This window comes from Molothrus aeneus, chromosome 12 (assembly GCF_037042795.1).
Source record: "Molothrus aeneus isolate 106 chromosome 12, BPBGC_Maene_1.0, whole genome shotgun sequence".
NCBI classification, from domain to species: Eukaryota; Metazoa; Chordata; class Aves; order Passeriformes; family Icteridae; genus Molothrus; species Molothrus aeneus.
The window spans coordinates 15,896,523-15,916,541 of NC_089657.1; the positions used below are offsets into that span (position 1 = coordinate 15,896,523).

Below are 20,019 nucleotides of genomic sequence, written 5' to 3' on the forward strand. Positions count from 1 at the left end.
TATCTCAGCTGGGCCAGGGTTTCATGTCTTCTCCCAGCTGCTTTGAAATAGGTACAGTTAAGTCTGTGGCCTGGGTTACAGAAATCAGTGCTTTTGCATATCATTTGTGGGCTTAACTGCCTTGCATATAGTTATCCAGGGGAAAATCAAAGTGGAGGCATTGGTTTCAGGCCACTCCTCTGTGCACAGTGAGGAGTTGAAGCACACCCTCCTTCAACTACAGCCACACAATCACATCTTCTCACCCCCTTTGCCTCCACTCTTTGGCCATTCCCCATCATTTTTCCATTTCTCATTCTCTTCCCCCATCATCCCCTCTTGCTATGTCTTTTCCCATAAATTTTCTTTTTTCCTGTGGTTTCTCTGAGACATTACCTCCCAAGCTCCCAGCCCAAAGGACAGCCCTTGGCAGCACCACAAGGCAGCAGTGGTGCCCCAGGAGGACCCTGCCACCCCAAAATGCGCTGCAGCAGAAGACAGAGACACTTGCTGGTGCTTCCTGGTTTTATTAAGAATCCCACAGTCAGGTTCTCAACCCCATGGCAAGGGTGCTGAGGTAGTGCCACCCTGTGTGCCCCAGTGTCCCCACGGTGGGAGGATTGCATGGGGGGGTCACTTGGCCAAGCCCTGGGTGTCACAGCGGGGTCCCTGCCACTTGTCATAGCACTGGCAGCTGAACTCCTTGGCCAGTTTGGAGATGTCCTCCCCAGGCTCCAGGCTCTGTGTCACCAGCCAGGGCTTGGCAGCCTGCAGGTTGATGGAGAAGCGGGAGGGGTCCAGGTGCAGGTAGCCCTGCTGCTTGTCCCGGCGCACACAGCGGCCCTGGCCAGAGCACAGGCTCTGGCTGCACAAGTCAGCACTGGCTGTCACATTGACAATGTAGTGGCCCAGGGGACCCTCCACGTAGTCCTTCAGCCTCAGGCACATCTCCTGCAATGGCATTCGGTGTCACAGCCCTGCACAGCTGAGGAACTGGGGGTCCCTGCTGCCAGGGACCCGATGCCACCATCTGCACTCACCTTGGAGGTGCTGTAGTCCAGGCTGCCCCAGAAGATGATGCCAGCAGCACCCTGAGCCGCGCTCTCCCCGATGGTGTTCACCAGGTCCTCCTGCACCCACAGGGAGAGGCGGAGTCAGCAGCGCTCAAAGCCCCCACACAGCCCCAGCAGGGATAAAGACTCCCTGGTGCCACCCCATCAGCCCAAGAGGTGCCCACTATCCCCACATGCCCATCACCTGGGAAAGGAAGTGCAGAGTGTGCTCGAAGGCGATCTGGGAGTAGGGCAGGACGGGGATGGCACTGGCGAGGACTCCCTGCTGGACAGCGAAGGCCTCGGCCACGCGGTGCCGCACGTAGGGGAGAACCTTGTGGGTGCCATTGAGGCAGAGGGGCAGGTAGATGCTGGGGTAGAGCGCCCGGCTGCTCCTCCAGAGCCAGGACAGGTTCTTGTTCCTCTGCTGCTCCACATCTGGGCACGTCCCGTTGTAGGGCAAATCAAAGTGATTGTTGTAGCAGTCGGGGAAACCATAGAAGCCCCAGTAGGCGCTGGGACGGAGGCTCTCGCCCAGCCACAGGGTCTTGTTCATGAAATCGCAGGCGCTCTTCTCAAACTGCTGCTTGGCCATCGCCTCCACCTCCTTGGGAGGCCACTGCGGGTGCTGCTGCTGCACCAGCTCCTCCGACTTCTGCTGGTAGATCTCCATGGAGTCCCAGTTGCGGATCCACAGTGGGCGCCACTTCTCCCAGTCGATGACAGCCAGTCCAGCGTAGTCAGGGCTGGGCAGGGTCACCTTGATGTCCTGGGTGGCCTGGTGGATGTGAGCCTCCAGGCTGGCATTCTGGGGGAGCCCCCCATTCACTGGCACCCCCTCAGATGTGTAGTAGGGGAAGAGACCTATCTTGTCGCTGTAGAAGAGGGTGATGTCCTGCCCGGTAAAGGACTCCTGGTCATTGGCCAACACATCAAAGACCTCCAGGCTGAGGGTGACGTTGTGCTCCTGGGCACAGCGTGCAGTGGGGATGTTCCAGATGGTGACAAAGGGGCGGTTGACGAGGACAGGACCAGGCCCCCCAGCATGGGTCAGGGCAGGCAGGAGCAGCAGGAGGAGCCAGCAGGACCACACTGATGCCATGGTGCTGGAGCTGCCTGGGGAGAGCTGAGACCTTGAAGCTTTTATCCCCAGGTCAGGACCGGCGTTAATCCACACCTCCGTTTCCAAGCGGTGCCGGTCACCACTTCCACTTCCTCAAAGTCCCCGAATTTATCAGCAGCTGGAGCCCAGCAGAGCGCTCCCGGAGTGGGACGGCAGCGTCAGCCCCACGTAATGAGCGGCGGCGGCGGGCTCGGCCGGGAAGGAATGCGCAGAGTCAACACCCCATGACTGGCCGGCGATGAGTGGGCTGGAAAGACAAACAGACACGGACGGCGCGGGGGGAGGAAGGTCACGGCGATGGACGCGGGCTGCGCCGCTCACCAAGCGGAGAGCGCCGGCCATTCCCTGGCGGGAGGAGGGCACTGCCGGGAGGGAGCGCACGGCACCGGGCAGGAGACACGGGACACTCCCGCACCCACAGGAGGGCACTGCCCGGGGCCACTCAGGCGTGGGGCCAGGAGGCACAGAAAGGCACGGCCTGGGGACGCCCACAGCACAGGACAGCAGGAACAGCGAGCACGGCACGGGGACCCACAGCAGCCGAGGAGCGTGGGCAGGGAGTGGCTGTGCCAGGCGGGGCCGCTCCATGCCCAGGGGCACCCCTCGGGACAGGACAGTGGCCGGAGAGGCTGCACGGGCACAGGCAGAGCAGGGCGGTGTCGAGGACAAGGAGCCATGCGAGGGCACCGGTGGGGGACACTCGTGGCACGGGACAGCGGAGCTCAGGGGCGGGCGCGGCCCAGGGGTGTCCCCGGCCCCGCGGGGATGAACCCACCCCCGGCCGTGGCGCAAAGCACGGTGTCCCCACACGGCGACCGCGGTCCCGGGGGCTCCGGAGCCCCGCGTCCCGGGCGCTGCCGGCAGCTCCGGAGCCCCGCGGGCCGGGCGCTGCCGGGGGCCGGGCCACGCGGGGAATCCCGCGGGGCGGGGCCGGGGCGGGGCCGCACGCAGCCTCCACGTGGGTGGCCCGGCCGTGGCTGCCCACGCGGCTCCGGCCGCTTCCCCGAGCGGTTCCGGCCCCGCGGGGCAGTTCCCAGCAGAGCAGAGCTTTCCTCGAGCTCCATACCAACACACACCGCTTCCCGCCGCCCCGTCCCGGCGCTTGTGTCCGCGAGCCGAGTGACCCGTGCCCGCCTCGCCCCACATCAGCCCACAGCTCTCAGTCTGACCCAGCTTTATTCGAGGTAAAGCACTTCAGTGTGGGGCAGCACACGGGGGATCAGCACCACGCAGCACCCGCTCCCCGCCCCCGTGTCCCTCTTGCCCTCATCCCTCTCCTTACAACAGGAGAGGGGTCCCCCTCCTCCCCCCATCCCCATGAAAGGCACCTGCACTGCAGCAGGGTGGGTAGAGTTGGGGCAACCGCAGAGCTCTTCCCCCACACCGCCACAGCGAGGGACAGCCCTCCATAATTAGCTGCCTCCCAGGCAGGGTACGGATATCTTAAATAGGCTCCTCCTACACCGCCAGAGAAAAGGGCAGCTCAGTCCAGGGGCGAGTAGCACCAGCTTGCAAGCAGCAACAGCACCCCAAGTCCCAGCGGTGCCAAAGGGCCAGGGGCGTGACTGCGGGGGCCAGCACGTGTCTGGCAGCCACTGCCCTGCCAGCCCTGGTAGCAGTGGCAGTGAAAGTGGGTCCGTAGGAAGAGGATGTCAGCAGAGGAGAGCTGGCCCTCGGCCCAGAATAGGGGGCGCTCGGGGTGGTCAGCATCCCGGCGCCGCAGCTGGAAGTTGGAAGAGTTGAGGTGGAGGAAGACATCGGCATGGCTGTCCTGGCGCAGGCAGCGACCCCGGCCCTGGCACAGCGTCGTGCTGCAGAGCTCTGCTGCTGTTGTGACATTCACAACGTAGCGTCCCAGGTCCCCCTCCAGGTAGTTTTTCATTAACTGGCACAACTCCTAGGGAAAGGGAAGCACCAGAGTGAGACCCAAGGAGAAGTAACTCAGATGGAGAGGACAGCTCAGCCACTGGTCCTCCCCTCTGGGGCAGGTGATCCCTCCACCCATCTACATCCCACACTGACCCCAAACTTACCCGGTTTCTGGTGTCAACTGCGTCACCCCACAGAATGGCCCCAGCTGCACCCAGTGCCGCGCTCTCTCCGATGGTGGAGATCAGGTCTGCCTGTGGGGACAGGGTCTGGTTAGTGCCCACAGAGCCCATGCAGCACCCACAGCCCCAGCACAGTGTGCTCCCAAGTGTCCACTGCAGGATCAGGGACCCAATCCCTGCTCCAGGGAAAAGGGACTGTCCCAACAACTTGAGGGCCAGGCTTCCCAATACTGTCCTCCTCCTCCTCAGGGGCTAAGCCAGCACAGCACAGGGGCTGTGGGCTCACACACCTCAGGGTTCCAGCTGCCAGGACCTGAGTCCTGCAGTACCATTTCCCTGGAAATAATCACCATTGGTGCAAGTCCTGCTGCCGGACATCCCATCCCTAAGGGAAACAATTTGTGGCACCCCAGAGAGGGGCTGAGCTGGGGGTCCTATGAGAGGAAGCAGCCCTCCTGCTCCCTGGGGCCAGCTGCAAGCCCATGCAAAATGGTGCTGCTTCCCACCACATGGAAACAGTCAAACCATGGGTGTTTGCCAGTAATACCATGAGTGCCAACACCAGCCTCCAGAGGCACCCTGCTCCATGGGAGCAAGGTGCAGAGGAACCACCTCAGCTGACCCCAAAGCCCAGATGCACAGGGCTTGGAATGAGGATGTCCCAGTGGTGCAGCCCTACCTGGCTGAGCACATTCAGCTTGCGGAGGTAGGTAGGCCGGGTGTAGACAAAGACAGGCAGGGAGTAATCATCGTGGTGCTTCTGCGAGATGCGCATGGCCTCCATCACCCGCGCCCGCACAAACTTGCGGCTGTTTGGAGTGGAGTCCAGGAGCGGGTCGAGGTAGATGGAAGGGTAGAGCGCCATGCTCTCCTTCCAGAGCCACTTCAGCTGGTCGTTGCGAGACTTCTCCACATCTGGGCACTGCCCGGTGTAGCTCTCCTTGTTCTTGCTGTAGTCGTGGTTGTAGCAATCAGGGAAGAGGTAGAACCCCCAGAGCTGTTTGGGTCGGAAGCTCTTGGCCTTGCGCAGGGTTTTGACCATGAACTCCTGGGCAGCCGACTCGAACTCAAACGCTGCTTGCTTGTTCACCTTCTCAGGGGGCCAGGTGGGATGACGCTGTGTCACCAGTCCCTGTGACGCCTCCCGGTAGATATCCTTGGGCTTCCAGTTGCGAGCCCAGACAGGCCGCCACTCCTCCCAGTCGATGACGGCCAGCCCTTCTTTGGTGGATGAGCGGATGTACTTCTCAATGCCCTCCTGGAGGCGGGCGAGGTGCTCGGACAGGCTGCTGTTTTGGGGGACACCACCATTGACGGCCACACCTTGACGGGTGTAGTAGGGGTAGAGTCCCAGGCGTTCCTTGTAGAAGATGGTGAGGTTCTGCCCCACGAAGCCCTCGTTGGGGGAGGCGTCCAGGTCGAAGATGCTAAAGTCGAACGACACCTGGAAGCGGGGCTTGCAGTCCTGGGTGGGCACATTCCAGGCCACCAAGAAGGGCCGGCGGGTGAGATGGGGGGCGGCCGACGGCTTCTCGGGGGGCTGCCGGGCCAAGGCCAGCAGGGCCAGCCAGGGAACAGCCACCGCCGCCGCGGAGCCCCCGCGCATCCTGCCCGACAGGACCTGGGGGCGGCGGGAGAACAGAGTCAGAAAGGGGGGCCGGCAGGAGGGGGTGCAGGCAGGGGCCGATCTGCCCGCACCCCCCAAAGCAGACCCCGATCCGAGTCCCCTCCCGGGGCAGAGAGCGCCTGGGGGGTACGGGCAAAGCCCCGGGTGAGGGCTGCTTCTCGGGAATCCCGGTCCCAAGCGGCTTCGCTCGCTCGTGCTCTCCCGAGTGCCGGCGCGGCGCTGCCTTTGTTCGAGCCGGGCAGACAAAGCGCCGGGGCGCGGCCCCCGGCGGCCCCGCTCGGCTCCCGCTCCCCGCGCGGCTCTCACCGCGCCTCAGGCCATCCCCCGCCGCGGGCTCCTCAGCACCGCCGCCGCCCCCCCGCCGCCGCTTTTAAACCTTCCGGCCCGCACCACCCGCGGGGGCGCCGGCCCCGCCCCCGCGCCCCGCCCGCGCCGCGCCGGGCTGGTGGCACCGACCATCGCGGGGCCCCGGGCTCCGGACGGCGGCGGAGCCCCGCCGCACACACACACCTCCGTGGGGCCGCGGTACCGGGCACCGGGCACCGGGAAGTCATCCCCCTGTCCCGCCGCGATTGGTACGGCCCGGGAGGACCCGCCCCCCCACGCGGCGGAAAGGGGCGGGGCGGGGCCGCGGTTGGGGCCGGCAGGGGGCGCCACGGCTGGCAGGGGAAGCGCGGGCCTGAGGCTGCCGGGGGTCCCCAAACCGCGGTGACCTGGGACCGGGCTGGCCCCAGCGGGGTGGTGGTGTCAGGGGTGGTGCTGTCCCCTGTGGGGTGGTGGTACCCCCAGGGTCGTGGTCACTCCAAAACCACAGTGAGAGCAGATTGCTGGTGACCCCAGGGTGGTGGTGTCCCCAGGATCATCATCACTCCAAAGTGGGGACTCTGGAATGGTGGTGACCCCAGGATGGTATACCAGGATCATGTTGTCCCTAAAAAGTTGGTGATCCTACAATGGTGGTGGCTCCAGAGTGCTGGCAAGCCAGAGTGCTGGTGTCCTCAATGGTGGTGACAGCAGCAGAGCAGTGTCCCCAGGACGGTGGTGACCCCAGGGCGGTGCTGTGCCGGACAGGACATCCTGTGCAGGGCTCGGGCAAGCGGTGCTGCTGACTCAGCCACGGCCCCGCGGGTTTCCTGCCTGGAGGGGACAAGGGGGGCCATGGGTGTAACAGGGCTGGGAGGGCTTCCTTCCCAGAGCGCTGCCGAGGCTCCAGCCGGTCCCCTCTGGCAGGCAACAGCACAGGCGGGGCTCAGGGACCAGCCATGTGGCATGTGGCAGTCCCCATGTCCCCTGCCTGCCCAGGCCAGGGCTGGCCCCATTGGGCTGAGGGCAAGCGGGGTGCCCCGCGCAGGAAGCGCCAGATTGCGAGGGTGTGTCGGGGCCGACAGGGGAAGGAAGCAGGATTGAATCTACGGAAGTGCTCCCCAGCCACCCTGCAGCTCCCTAAGGATCAGGCGGGAGCACCAAGCCCAGCATTGTTCGGTGTCCGCTCCTGGTGCCCACCAAGCCCTGGGGCAGGCACCCACAGCTGGCTCCAGTTAGTGGCACCACTTAGGTGTCAGCTTTTGTGGTGAAGCTCCCACCGAGACGGTGACAGCTCTGCTAGGGATGGGTGCTGCATCCAGGCCAGCCCCTCCAAATCCGGGCTGCACCCCACAGCTCGGCCTGGCCTGCACCCCACAGCTCGGCCTGGCCTGCAGGCAGTGCCAGGCACTGGCTGGGAGAGGCGCTGGGCAGCTCAGCTGCTGGCCGGGCGGTGGCTGCCAAAACCCTTGGGAGAGATTGTGGGGAGCCAAGAAGTCCCAGCGCTGCAGGCACTGCCCTTCCCCTCTGGGCAGTAAACAGGCTCCCATGGCCAGCAGCTAAAACTTTCCATCCTCCTCGTGCGAAGGTATCCAGCCCCACCGGCAGTGGGGTGGCCGGAGGGGTCACACGTTTCCACTGCTGGGAGGGCTGGAAGTCCTCAACGTGACGCAAATTCTCACTGCTGTCCCCTCAGTGGGAGCATCACCTGACTTGCTTTCCCTCCTTCCATCCCCCAGGGAAGATTTGCTTTTGGGAAGGGGAAGCTGGGCAGATCCAGTCTCCCCTTGCCCTGCCGAGCATGAGATCATTCCAAGTCATTCCCAGAGTGTAGAGGGGTGCAGGATGGCAGCACCAGGCAGCGACCAGGGTGAGCTGAGCAGGCGAGCTGCTCCAGGCAGGCAGCAGGAGGATGGGAATCCCTCACGGATGGCAGATAAAGATAACGGCCGTGAGTCACAGCCACTCGTGCCAGACAGGTCCGGCCAAGGTGTGAGAGGAGGTCAGCTTGGGAATGGAGCAGCCATGAAGCCAGAAGGGGACGTTGGCAGCTGCCTTTGCCCTGGGCTGGGGGCTCCGGGCATGGCCCTGCCCCATGGGCAGCAGGAGGGGACTGTGGTGGCCCTGGCAGACACAGAGATGGTCACAGAGCCACCACCTTGTGTAACCTCACTGGGCTGTACTGCCCTGCACAGCCACCCGGTCCCCTTCTCAGCCACCGGGATCCATCCATGCATCCCTCCTGGGGCTGGGCTCCCTATGGATGAATGGGCCACAGCCTCATCCCCCCGAGGCCAGAGGGCTGGCACCACACACTGCACCACTCACTCTCATGACAGCTTTCATCAGCGGCTCATTTCCGAGCCGGCTTGCACGGAGGAAATGATGAGAAGTGACGGTGGCTGCAGGAAAACACTTGCAGGGCTGTCGGGGACAGGACGTGGGGAACAAAGTGAGATCACACTTGCCCCACGGACAGCCGGCAATGCTCGGGGGACGGGCGGCATCCCGGCACAGGGTCACGCCGGCTCCAGAACGTCAGGCCCCCGTGATTAATGAGGCACTGATTTGGCAGGCGAGGAAGGAGCGGACAGGCGGATCCCCCCCCCGCGGGGCTCGGGCGGAGCCAAGGCAAGAGTCAGCTTGAAGCGGGGCTGCTGCGAGCCCCGGGTCCTCAGACCTCCGTCCCCACACGGGGAGGGGAGAGAGGCACGAGCTCCAGCGCTCGGGAATGAACACGGAAATTACAAATATTTCACATTAGTTATACAGTTAAAAGTTCTCACGGCAGCTAGAAGTAGAGAGTCACAGCCTGACACAGCCACCAACTCCCACCAGTCCCGTGTGCCAACTGGAGAACATGGAAATGGCTGTGACCCGGGGGCCCTTCACCATCAGCTTGGCCACATGTGCCAACATCCCCTTCCCAAAAACACGGGGGCCTCAAAGTCCACCTTCCCTCAGGTACATCTGCCTTCCCCAGTAAGACAGCTCTGTGACTTGCGGGCTCTACAAATAATTTTATTGAAATTTAACAAAAGTGGACAGATGCACTGGGAGGAAGGACCATAAGTAGTGTACATTTCCCAAACCCATGGGTCCTACCCACACGCTAGAGGAGCAAGGAGCCTAGTGTCGGTGAGTACGATTCGGCTACACATCCACACAGGAAAGCACAATGTTGCACAGAAATCGTAAAAAAAAAAAAAAAAATCAAAAGGAAAACTTTCTTCTTTTTTTTTTTTTTTTTTTTGCTTGCTCCAACACCACAGTGGACACAGATACTATTTACAGTGACCTTCACATTTTTAAGATCCCTCCAGATGCTCCCAAGGCCCTGCTGCTGCAGGATTGCTGGGTCCTGGGGGCTGGCTGCTGTGGGGACCAGCCTGGGAAGAAGCGGGGCAGGACGCAGCTTGTTGGCAGCCTGCAGAGGTTCACTGCCACTCTGGTGACACTGAGGGGGTAGAAGAGTGGGAGAAGGCATGGGTTTTGGGGAAGCATGTTTAATACGCTGGGGGAAGGATGGGCAGCCTGTCAGAAAGGACAAAAGCATCCTTGCTAAGCTGGTCACAGTCTCTGCCCCCTCCCCTGGGTTAGGGCCATGCCTTGCCAGCAGATTTTTGGCTGGTAGCCAGGTGAGGGGCTCCCCACTGGGGCAGGCAAACAGTGCCAACCCCCTTCCCACTCCTCCTCCTCCTCCTCCTTTCCCCATCCCCAAGGTGGGGTCGGTGCAGCTTCCCGTGCCCTCACACAGCAGTGGGGCAAGGCAGCACAGACAGCGTGGCCACAGTTTTCTCTCCTCTTCCTGGGGACAGCAGCTCCTGCTCTCCTGTGGAGCCCAAGGGATGCCCTTCCCAGGGAGCTCCAGCCAGGGAGAAACTCAAGAGCAGGTGGTGCAAATAAGAAACACTTCAGTGAGGGATTGTTTTAAGACAAGACTCTTTCAAGCAAGCAGAACAAAAGATGTCAAAAGAAACGCCCAGCATCACAGTGTAGATGAGCCCTGCCCTTCCACTTTCCTGCCTGGTGGCAGCCAGCACATCCATTTCACCCCGTGCGCTCGCTCCTGTCGATGGGAACCGCGGGTGGAGGGACGTGAAGGGAAGAGGTGGTGACAGGAAGACAGCAACAGCCACGTTGCTGTTATCTCCCCGGAGCTGGGAATGGGGCCCCGCGCCCGGGTGGCTCTGGGCGGACGCGGGGATGGATACATCCAACGTAGACACCGACAGGGCTGGCAGCCAAGTGCCAGCAGCTTAAATTAAAAATCGAGGTAGCAAACATCTGAAGTGCTGAGAAAGTAAATAAGTTCTGGAACGAAAGAGGAGGAAAGCCGAGCTGGCTGCTGTGGGGAGTAGGCTCTGACCCACTTTAAAGCTGTGCCTGCTGCCGGTCCTCCTCTGCCTGCCCAGTCTGGGCACAGCTGAGCAGGGAGGCAGGGGCTCCTCATGCTGCCAAGGGGCATTTGGGGTCAGGCCTTTCCCCCAGCAGCTGGACACACACAGGGGTGAGAGGTTCTTCGGTGCCACCAAGACCTCGACCTTCTTAGGTGGGAGGAAAGAGGAGAAAAGAGCAGGACCTTCCGAGGTGGGGCAGCAAGCCTCCCTTTAAAGTGCATCACATTCCTCCTCCTGCCGCCAGCTGGGATGCGGGAGGAACCACAGTTCACATCGCCAGGGAGATTTCCAAGCCAGGGCAGGTACACCAATTGATTGTTTCGGGGGCACAGGGAAGGAAGACAGGATTCCTTTCCTGCTTGGCTCAGTGGAGGCCCAGCCTACAGGGAGGTATGTTCAAAGAGCAGCGGGGGTGAGGAAGCTGCCCGGCAGCCCAGCCCCGCAGCAGGCGAGGGAGGTGCTCAGCAGAGCCAGTGTGACAATGGGGGAGGCAAGTCCGCTGCGGAGCTGGGACCTTGCTGCCACCAGCAGGGGCCAGGGACTGCAGAGATCTCCAGCAGGCAGCAGTAAAGCCAACCTCCCCAGCGCTGGCATAAGTGGGGAAATGCAGTGGGGGAAGAGACCAAGGTCTAAGAGAGCGACATCTGATCTCCATCCCCTTCCCGAGAGGAGAGCAGCAGCCAGCCCAATGTGCTTTGAGACCCCTCAGCCTGCTCTGCTTATCCTCCATCAACAAACCCACATGGGGGAGCATCTCATCACACCGGTGTCAAAGGGACATGCTGCAACACTGGCCATCTGAGCTGTGGGCCCCAGGGACCTCGGGGTGCAGGGCAGGGTGGTGCCGTGCCCTGGCTCTCCCTGGGCCGCATACCTGAGAAGCAGGGGATTCTCTCTGGTGAGAAGTGCAGGCTTGCTCTCCCTTTCACAGCTCAATCACAGCAGCTTGTTTGCAGTTCCAGTTACCCATCAAACGTCGGCTAGAGGCTACAAAAGGTATTTTAGTCTTCTGACTCAAGCGAGGATGTTTTTAAGCAGTCGTTGCACAGAGTCACCCATCTCCTGCGAAGGCCTGCTCCGTCCTGCCTCACCTCCAGGCGAGGGGAGAGCCACCATCCTGCCACACGGCTGGAGTCCTCCTCGGTGGGAACACGATGCAGCCTGGCCCAGTGAGGCTGGAGGTGGTGGGGCAGGGCCTCCCACCCACGGGCAGTGATGTCTGGGACTCACACCTCGCAGATAATCACTGGGAAATCCACGTGAATGCGGGGATGCTCTAGTTTCACTATGCCCTGAAAGAAGAGTCAGAGTGGTGAGCAGAAGGGACGGCCAGTCAACATCCTCGAGCCCTGCCAGTCACCCAGTGACAAAGAACACTGTGCCCTGGAGGAAGTGGAGGGACCAGGCTCCATAAATGGCTCAATAAATGACTCCAGGTATGCCTGGGCAGCAGCACACAGAGCAGCAGCCCTTTGCCCTTCGCTCTGCTCCCTGGAGAGCCGAGGGCAGCAGTGCTGGCTGCCACACATGGCAGGGCGAGGAAGGAGGGAGCTGCTCTGCCAGGCACTGCCCGTGCAGCAGCTGCTGCGTGACTGGCAGATCTTGGCTGTCTGGGCTTTTCATGCGGCACCTTTCATTCACGGGATTTAGAGCAATGAAAAGAGCTCTCTGAGGGAACGCAGCCGGGGCAGCTGGCGCACAGAAAAGCGGCTTTCTGTGCAGGGGGGAGGCTGCTGAATGCAACTCCCTCCACAGCAGCCACAAGAACCCTTCCCATGCCCCATCCCAGCCTTCTCCTGTTACAGCACCAGCTGGGGGCTGGGGCAGAGGGGGAGCAGGGACTCAGGGCTGGGTCTGGCCCTGCAGAACCAGAGTAAAGCTGTGTTAGCAAAGGACTGTTCAGTGCTGGTACCTGCTCTCTCCAGCTCAGCTGAGCTTTCCAACTGGGTGAGTTTCAACCCACACGAACAAGGACTCAGTTCCACACGCCAAGCCTGCCTCTGCTAGAATGCCAGCCCAGGAAGCAGCACCAAATCCTTCCATCCGCAACTGCCTGCTCAGCACTCAGAGGGGCTCCATCCAGCTGAGAGGCTGCCCACTCCTCACAGCTCACCCCAGCTGCTCATTACAGCCATGCCTTTCTGCTTAATTAGGGAAGACTTCTATAGAGGCTCTCTCCAGCCCTGGTTTGATCTGCTCTTTCCTCCATTTATGCCCCCAAAAGATTCCCTACATGCAGGCTCTCCTGCCCCTGCACCATGATCCTCACTTGACATCCCAGCCCCTGCCCAGCTTCACACCACTTGCTTATTTAGAGAGGAGACTCTTCCACTGAAGGGCAAAGCAAAGAGCTGTCAACACTGCTGAGCAGCTGGAGGGGATGTGCAAACTCATGTCAGCAGCTGATGGGCCCTGGCTGCTGCTCCCCAACACAAGCCTGGCCTTTCACAGTGACATGACACTGGCTGAGGCAGCACAGCACCCTACGGCTCATGGAAGGTGCTTGGTAAAGAGACGCCGTGGCCATGCAGGGCTGCCTGGCACTCTGTGCCCCACAACATACACCTGGCTGAGCTATCTTCCCCTGCCAGGCAGTTCTGAAAGGCTCAGGCACTGCTTCTCTCAAAAAAAGGCAGCTGGAGGGTGCCACCAGCTCTCCCTTCCCTGTCACAGCCTCAGGTGACACGGGTGTGAGCCAGGACACACAGGAATCATGGCTCTGAGGCAGAAACTGGGGAGGAGAGCCTCCACCTTTCCAGTAAGAAGATGCCCCGAGGGAGATGATTCTTGTAAAGGCTGGACTTCAAGCGTCACCGTGGCGCTCTGCCCCATCCTTTCCCCCATCCTTCTCCGCACCTTACCTGAGGTATCAGGTTCTTGTGGATCCTCTTCAGCTTGGCGCGCTTCCTCCCGTTCTTGGTGACGATTGTCTCCTCGTAGAACTCGTGGGCAAGGTCCCCGTCCTCATCGTAATACATGGAGCTGCCAAGAGGAGAGGGGAGGCGTGGGGTGAGAGCCTGCGGGCCCTGCCGGCTCCCTGCGCCCCGAGCCGGGCCGGGGGCTGGGGCAGCCGGTCCCGCAACCCTCGAACCCCCTACCCCCGTGCCGTGCCTGTGCTGGGGCCGCCCCACGGCAGAACCCCCCGCCCCACGGCAGCGCCCCCCGCCCCACCGCAGAGCCCGCCCGCCTCTCACCCGCGCCGTGTGAACACGAAGGGGGTGGCGGCGCGCGCGGCCCGCGCCCGGGCCAGGGCCTGCTGCCCGCCGGGGCCGTCGGGGCCGCCGCCGCCCGCCGCCGGGGTGGCGAAGGGCCACAGCCCCCGCGACTTAGAGCCGCTGGCGCCCATGGCGGGGGCGGCGGCGGCAGGAGCGGCGCCGGGGGGGAGGGACGAGGGCGGCCCGGAGCCGCCCGGCGACACCGACCGAGCGCCGCCTGCGCCGCCGCCCGCGCCACTTCCGGCGCCCGCGCCACGTGACACCGGCGCGGGGCGCGCCCGCCTCCCCGCCCGGCGCCGGCAGCGCGGGAACCACGGGTTCGAGTCCCGCCGCCGCCACCCGCACCACGTGTGGGCACCCACGGCCCGCCGACGCCGCTGGGACTGCGCGTCCCGTCCCGTCCCTTCCCAACCAGCCCGCCCCGCCAAGGACAACACCGCAGGCCAGACCTCATCACCAAGATGCCTTTATTGGTGCTCGACGCCCTGCTTCTTCCCAGGGACACTCACTTCTCCGGGGACACTCGCTCCCCCCATATAACCCACTCGCCTGGGGACACCTAATCCCCCAGGTGACACTTGCTTCCTGCAAGACACACGCTCCCTTCGGGACACCCACTCCCCTGGGGACACGCAATCCCCCAGGTGACACACGCTCTCTTAGGGACACCCATTCCCCTGGGGACACCCAATCCCCCAGGGTACACTCGTTCCCCCCAGGACACACGCTCCCGGGTGACACTCGCTCTCGCTCCCACCAGGAACCCTCACTCTCTGGGCCAGCCCCGTGGGGGCTGTGACAGCGCGGTGGGTCGGTGGCGCCCCGTTCCACCCCCCTCCCTGCTGCCCCCACGGCCGGCGGGCGAGGGTCCCGGTGCTCTGGCTGGCCTCGGCTGCGCGCCCCGCGGTCACCCCGGCGTCAGCGCGGCCAGCGCCTCCTGCATCTTCTGGCGGCAGCGCGCGTAGCGGTGCCGCAGCCGCCGCACGTGCTCCTCCTCCTCCCGCTGCAGGATCAGCAGGAAGTTGTGCAGCTCCGGCAGCGAGAAGGCGTCCCACTGCAGGTACAAGGGCTGTCATGGCCACGGGCACCCGCAGCGTCCGGCCACGGCCACCGCCCTGGGCAATGCGGGGCCAGCCCCCTCCCCGTCCCCGCACTCACGTTCACTTCGCCCGTCTCGTTCTCCTTCAGGATGAAGCTCAGCACCTTCTCGCTGGGGCCGGCCAGCAGCCGCAGCCGCAGGGGCTGCTCGTCGTCACCCAGCTTCCGCAGGTACACTGCAACGGGGCCACGAGTCACCGCGGGGACACGGCCGCTACGGGGACATCACTGCTGCTACGGGGATGCTGCTGCTATGGGGACAACGCCACCACAGGGGACACCACTGCTGCAATGGGGGACACATCCATGGTGCCAGGGGACACTGTCACCAGAGGGGGATACCACTGCTATAGGGATGCCGCCACCAAAGGAATGCTGCTGCCTAAGGAAAGCTGTCACTATCGGGGCACCACTGCCGTGATATTGCCACCATGGGGGACACCAGCACTATGGGGACACCACTGCCATGGGCACGCTGCCAGCACCATGAGGGACCCTGGGGACATCACCACCATGGAACTGCCACCACCCAGGGGAAACTGACAATATGGGGACACGGCCACCACTGTGAGGACAGGGTGACCCTGGGCACTACCTTGCTCATCCTTCTCAGACCGCTCGAAGAGGGCGAACTTGCGGGGGTTGTCGATGACAGTGAACTTGCGGAGGAGCGCGTCGATGACCTCGCTGGCGCGGGTGTGCGACAGGATGTGCAGGTGCTTGACGGTCCCCTTGGGCAGGTAGAAGGACGTGCGGCGCTTCACCCCCTGGGGGTGTGGCCGCCCCGCCTGCAGGGAGGGGACCCGCTTGGTGGCCGGCACCGAGACAGGGCGAACCAGCTTCAGCTGCACCTTGATGAAGCCGGTGTAGGAGCCGTCCTTGTTCTACGAGACACCGGTGGGGGGTGAGTGGGGTCAGGGCAGGTCATCGTGACCCCCTCGGCCCTGTGCCAACCCCGTACCAGGCTCATGAAGAGGTTGCTGTTGATTTGGCTGTTGTACTCCTTGATCCGCTGCTCCACCTGCGCCTGGTCCAGCTCTGTCTTCTCCCACTCGCTGGGCTCATCCTGCGTGACAACAGCCGGGCTGAGCGGCACAGAGTCGGGGGGGGACCGTCCCGCCTGCCTCGGTGTCGCGCCGGCCCCCAGCCCGCCCCGAAGCACCGGGAGATGCGCGGGCGGGTTGCACGGGGTTGCATCAGCCCGGCTGGCGGAGCTGGGCTGTGCCGGGGACGCTCAGCTGAGCTCACCCCAGCTCTGCTCCGGGGACACCGGCACCGGCCGCCCCGCAAGCGCCCGTCCCTGGGGCTGCAGGGCTGTGAGAACGCCCTGCGAGGGCACCCGGAGCCGAGCGTCCGCTCCCGGCAGCCCAGATCAGAGAGGCGTCCCCAAGGCAGAGCGCCGGCAGCCGCCAGCCCGGCACCAGGGCGTCTGGGCAGGCTCCGCGCCCGCGGGGACGCCCTGAGATCTGAGGCAGGAGGGCCGGGCTGGGGGTGCAGCCCGCCCTTGCCGCCGGGCACCCCACTTCAAAGTGCTGGCCCCACACACGGGGCACCGAGCGCCCCGGCTCGGCGTCCCCGCCACCGGCACCCACTAATGAGTGTTTATTTACGCGGGGCCGCGGAGCTGCCACACAGTGCTGCACGTGTCCCCGCGGCACTGAGGGGTTGTTCCCAGCCCCGACAGCCACCCCAGAGCATGCGGGCACTGCCGGACCCCGCGGGGTCCCTGCAGGATGGGGACAGCTGTGGAGCTGCCCGGGGAGCTTGTCCCGAGACCCCCAAAGCCGAGAGCAGCTCCAGCCTTGAGACACCTTGGGGTGCCCGTGCCAGGCGGCGAAACTCCACTCGCCCCACGGTGCCTCGCTCGCCCCACATCCAACCGGACAGGGCAACCGCGGCCCACGGCACGGCCATGCTTCACCCCGCTCTTGCCCCACAGCAGGGCCAAGCTCACCTCTAAAAAAAGACCACCAGCACCTCTGGTTCTCCCCACGCACCCAGCCCACCCTCGCCTGCTCCCCAGCACCCAGCCGGGGAAATGTGCCCCGATGACGTCACCCGTGTACCCCATTACGTCACGCCCCGGGACCGACCTGGCGGCGGCGCGGGCGGCGGCCGAGGGAGGTGCGGGCGGTGTAGAAGAGCTCGGGCTCGGAGTCGGAGTCCTCCTGGCTGCAGTAGCCGCTGCTGGCCGTGCTGCCCCCCGTGCCCCCCGCGCCGCCCCGCCGCAGCGCCAGCGCCGCCGCCCCGCAGCCCCCGGGCCCGCCGGCCCCCGGCCCGGCCACGGGCACGGCGGCGGTGGCGGAGGGCACGGCCCGGCCCGGCCGCCCCGCAGCCCCGCCGGGGCGGCGAGCACACGGGCACACCCGGCCCCGCGCCAGCCCGACCGGCCCCCGGGCCGGGGCCCGGCTCGGTCCGCTCCCGGCTCGGCTCAGCCCGCTCCCGGTCCTTGGCCCGGCTCCGCTCAGCCCGGCCCTTGGCCCGGCTCGGCTCCGCTCGGTCCCTATCGCGGCTCGGTTCCGCCCGGTCCCGGTCTCAGTCCCGACTTGGCTCTGCCCGGTCCCGGTCTCAATCCCGACTCAGCTCCGCCCAGTCCCACTCTCAGTCCCGGCTCAGCTTCGCCCGATCCCTATCGCCGTCCCGCTCGGCTCAGCCCGGTGTCTATCGCGGTCCCGCTCCCGGCTCGGCTCAGCCCGGTCCCTATCGCGCTCCCGTCCCGGCTCGGTTCGGCGCGGCGTCTACCGCGCCCTGCCCCGCTCCAGACTCAGCGCGGTCCCGCCGCTGCCCCGCCCCGGCCGTGGGGTGACGCGGGCCGGGGGCGGCGCGGCGGCCCCGCTTCCGGCGGTGACTTCACCCGCGCCCGCCCGGACATGGCTTTGCCCCGGCTGAGCTCGGCTCGGCTCGGGCACGGTGCGGTGCGGGCAGCGTGGCACGGGCGCGACACAGCACAGCCCGGCTTGGCACAGCACAGCCCGACATGGCACAGTACGGCATGGCACGACCTCACTCAGCTCAGCCCAGCGCAGTCCATCAAGGCTTGGCACAGCCCAGCATGGCACAAAATAGCCTGGCATAGTGCAGCCTGGCATGGCATAGCACAGCCCGGCATATCAGCTTCACACAGCTCAGCTCAGCTAAGCCCAGCCCGCCCAGCAAGGCTTGACACAGCCTGGCTTGGCACAGCCTGGCATGCCATGACGTGGCCTCACATGGCACAGCCCAGCTTAGCCCTCCCCAGCCCAGCACAACCCCCAGGTTTGCCACCCCCCACCCAAGCCCTCCCTCACAGACAGCCCCAGGCCGTACCACGTTGGTGTCCTTCTCCAACACCTGCTCATTGCCATCGTCCTCGTCACCAGCGCCTGGGGGGCCTCCGCAGTCCAGTTGCACCAGGGCCCGGCAGCGGTAGTGGCAGGTGAAGCTGCAGTCTGGGGACAGAGACAGGAGCAGGGTCACCACTGTGCACAGCCTGGCTGCCAGGGTCAGGGCCCTGGTGGGACAAGGGCTGGCACATGGTGACAGTGTCAGCTGTCTGCTCATGCTGTGCCCAGGGCTTCAGGGGTAGCATCAACATGGAACACAGCACTGTGCCACATCCTGGCTGGTGCCACTTTGCCTGTGCTCCCTGTGGGCTGGCCAGTACAGTGTGCTCAGTGCCTGGTACTGGGATGCTCAGTACAGGGATGCCCAGTATGGGCACCAGAGGGGGTGTCCAGTACTGGGAGGCCCAGTGGCCAGTGTGGGTATCCAGTACCAGAATACCTGGGACAGTTACCCAATACAGGGATGCATGGTTCTAGGTGAGGATATTCTGTATGGGCTGCCAGTGCCTGATGTGGGTGCCTGATCCAGGCATGTCCACTGTTTGGTGGCAGTTCCTGGTGCCCAGAGGCCCAGCAATGGTGCAGCTGCCCTGAATGGTGATGCCCAACTTAATGGAAGTGCCTGGCACCAGGATGCCTGGTGGGGCTGGTTGGTATTGAGATGCCTGTACCCAGCCTGGTGCTGGGATGCCTGTGCCCAGTTGTAGGACAGCTGGCGCTCAGTGAGGGGCCCACCACCAGGGATGGGGGGCCCGTGGGGGTGCAGGATGCTCTGTACCCGCTGGTGGTGGGGGTGTCCGGTGGCAGCCTGCCCGGTGCTGGGAAACTCATGCCCGCTGGTGGGACACCCGGTGCTCAGTGGGGCTGCCTGCCACCAGGATGTTCGGTGTCCTGCAGGGGTGCCCGGTTGGTGGGATGCCCGGTGGGGATGCCCGGTGCTCGCTGGGGGTGCCCGGTGCAGAGGAAGCCGGGTGGCGGCCCGCCCGGTGCCTGGCAGGGTGCGGGGTGCCTGGCGGCGGGGGTGCGGGGGCCCGGGGCGCGGCGCGGTACTCACGGCGGCACTGGAGGCTCTTCCTGCCGCCGCCCCAGACGAAGTCCCCGCAGAGATCGCACCAGGTGTGCAGCCCGCGGCGCCGCGGCTCGAAGCGGTGCCCGGCGCCCGGTGCCGCCGTCAGCCGGGGGTCGGGATGCGCCCCGGGGCCGGGCCGGCGGGCCGGGCTGATGCGCAGCGCGTTGGCTCGTTCCAGGCGGCCCCGGCCCGGCCGCGGCTCCGGCTGCAGCTCCCGCAGCTCGATGAGCTCCATGGCCCGGCGGCCGCGGGCGCTGCTCGGCGGCGGGGCGGGGGCCGGCACCGGGCCGGGGCCGGGGCGGGGATCGGGAGGGGCCGCCCCGATGGGGCACCGCGGGGAAACTGAGGCAGGAGAGGTGGGGGGATCGGCGCAGTGCCCCGGGCTCCCGATCGCCAACTCCAGCCCCGGCGAGCCCGGCGGGGCGGGCTGGAGGCGGGGATGAGGCTCCCGGAGCCGCCGCGGAGGAAGGGGGGCCCGCTGCAGCCGCTCCCCTCTCTCTGCCTCTTCTCGCAGGACAAGAGAAACTGCGCTCCCTGCCTCAGTTTCCCAGCGGGGAAGGGGCTGGAGGCAGCCCTGGCGGCGGGTGAGAAGCAGACGGAGAGCTGCGGGGAGCGCTCTGCTCCCGCTGGCTGCAGCCCGGGACGTGCAGCCGGGGCTGGGGTGAGGAGTTCATTGAGCTCCGAGCGGGGGCTGCTCCGCCGGGGCTGCAGCTGGACCGAGATGGTTTCCTGCCTGCTCCTGGCTCCTGCAGCAGCAGCCCTGGTGCAAAGCCTAGTTT

At 64.9% G+C, this 20,019-nt stretch overlaps 4 protein-coding genes across 5 annotated transcripts; all 4 read right to left on the bottom strand.

Moving 5' to 3' along the window:
• Positions 1 to 486: 486 nt before the first annotated feature.
• Positions 487 to 2,300, bottom strand: HYAL1 (hyaluronidase 1). Its single transcript, XM_066558153.1, has 3 exons — positions 1,237 to 2,300; positions 1,020 to 1,109; positions 487 to 930 (listed from the first exon to the last, which is right to left on the bottom strand). The coding sequence occupies exons 1-3, from the start codon at positions 2,131 to 2,133 to the stop codon at positions 613 to 615; spliced, it is 1,305 nt and encodes a 434-aa protein (XP_066414250.1). The 5' UTR covers positions 2,134 to 2,300; the 3' UTR covers positions 487 to 612.
• A 1,207-nt stretch (positions 2,301 to 3,507) lies between these two features.
• Positions 3,508 to 6,152, bottom strand: HYAL2 (hyaluronidase 2). Its single transcript, XM_066558083.1, has 3 exons — positions 4,885 to 6,152; positions 4,188 to 4,277; positions 3,508 to 4,051 (listed from the first exon to the last, which is right to left on the bottom strand). Exons 1-3 carry the CDS (start codon positions 5,809 to 5,811, stop codon positions 3,638 to 3,640), a joined length of 1,431 nt encoding a protein of 476 aa, XP_066414180.1. The 5' UTR covers positions 5,812 to 6,152; the 3' UTR covers positions 3,508 to 3,637.
• A 2,983-nt stretch (positions 6,153 to 9,135) lies between these two features.
• Positions 9,136 to 13,881, bottom strand: TUSC2 (tumor suppressor 2, mitochondrial calcium regulator). The gene is made up of 3 exons (XM_066558084.1): positions 13,730 to 13,881; positions 13,397 to 13,517; positions 9,136 to 11,827 (listed from the first exon to the last, which is right to left on the bottom strand). The coding sequence occupies exons 1-3, from the start codon at positions 13,879 to 13,881 to the stop codon at positions 11,762 to 11,764; spliced, it is 339 nt and encodes a 112-aa protein (XP_066414181.1). The 3' UTR covers positions 9,136 to 11,761.
• A 319-nt stretch (positions 13,882 to 14,200) lies between these two features.
• Positions 14,201 to 19,475, bottom strand: RASSF1 (Ras association domain family member 1). Of its 2 annotated transcripts, XM_066558027.1 has the most exons (6): positions 19,226 to 19,475; positions 18,155 to 18,276; positions 15,810 to 15,914; positions 15,444 to 15,732; positions 14,909 to 15,024; positions 14,201 to 14,804 (listed from the first exon to the last, which is right to left on the bottom strand). In XM_066558027.1, the coding sequence occupies exons 1-6, from the start codon at positions 19,473 to 19,475 to the stop codon at positions 14,658 to 14,660; spliced, it is 1,029 nt and encodes a 342-aa protein (XP_066414124.1). In that variant the 3' UTR covers positions 14,201 to 14,657. The 2 variants fall into 2 exon arrangements, with proteins under 2 accessions (XP_066414124.1, XP_066414125.1); XM_066558028.1 differs by lacking the exons at positions 18,155 to 18,276; positions 19,226 to 19,475 and adding an exon at positions 16,942 to 16,950.
• Between the last annotated feature and the right edge of the window lie 544 nt (positions 19,476 to 20,019).

Bases quoted from the DNA above. Each gene is read 5' to 3' on its own strand.
- TUSC2 (XM_066558084.1), bottom strand. From the start codon at position 13,881: ATGGGCGCCAGCGGCTCTAAGTCGCGGGGGCTGTGGCCCTTCGCCACC. The intron at 13,518-13,729 runs GTGAGAGGCGGG...TCCTCTTGGCAG, and splicing joins TTCGTGTTCACACGGCGCGG to CTCCATGTATTACGATGAGG. The intron at 11,828-13,396 runs GTAAGGTGCGGA...CTCTTCTTTCAG, and splicing joins ACAAGAACCTGATACCTCAG to GGCATAGTGAAACTAGAGCA.
- RASSF1 (XM_066558027.1), bottom strand. From the start codon at position 19,475: ATGGAGCTCATCGAGCTGCGGGAGCTGCAGCCGGAGCCGCGGCCGGGC. The intron at 15,733-15,809 runs GTACGGGGTTGG...GGTGTCTCGTAG, and splicing joins GCAACCTCTTCATGAGCCTG to AACAAGGACGGCTCCTACAC. The intron at 15,025-15,443 runs GTAGTGCCCAGG...GCCCCGTTGCAG, and splicing joins GTCTGAGAAGGATGAGCAAG to TGTACCTGCGGAAGCTGGGT.
- HYAL1 (XM_066558153.1), bottom strand. From the start codon at position 2,133: ATGGCATCAGTGTGGTCCTGCTGGCTCCTCCTGCTGCTCCTGCCTGCC. The intron at 1,110-1,236 runs GTGATGGGCATG...CTGTGGGTGCAG, and splicing joins CTCTGCACTTCCTTTCCCAG to GAGGACCTGGTGAACACCAT. The intron at 931-1,019 runs GTGAGTGCAGAT...ATGCCATTGCAG, and splicing joins TGGACTACAGCACCTCCAAG to GAGATGTGCCTGAGGCTGAA.
- HYAL2 (XM_066558083.1), bottom strand. From the start codon at position 5,811: ATGCGCGGGGGCTCCGCGGCGGCGGTGGCTGTTCCCTGGCTGGCCCTG. The intron at 4,278-4,884 runs GTAGGGCTGCAC...CTGTCCCCACAG, and splicing joins AGCTGAATGTGCTCAGCCAG to GCAGACCTGATCTCCACCAT. The intron at 4,052-4,187 runs GTAAGTTTGGGG...CCCTTTCCCTAG, and splicing joins CAGTTGACACCAGAAACCGG to GAGTTGTGCCAGTTAATGAA.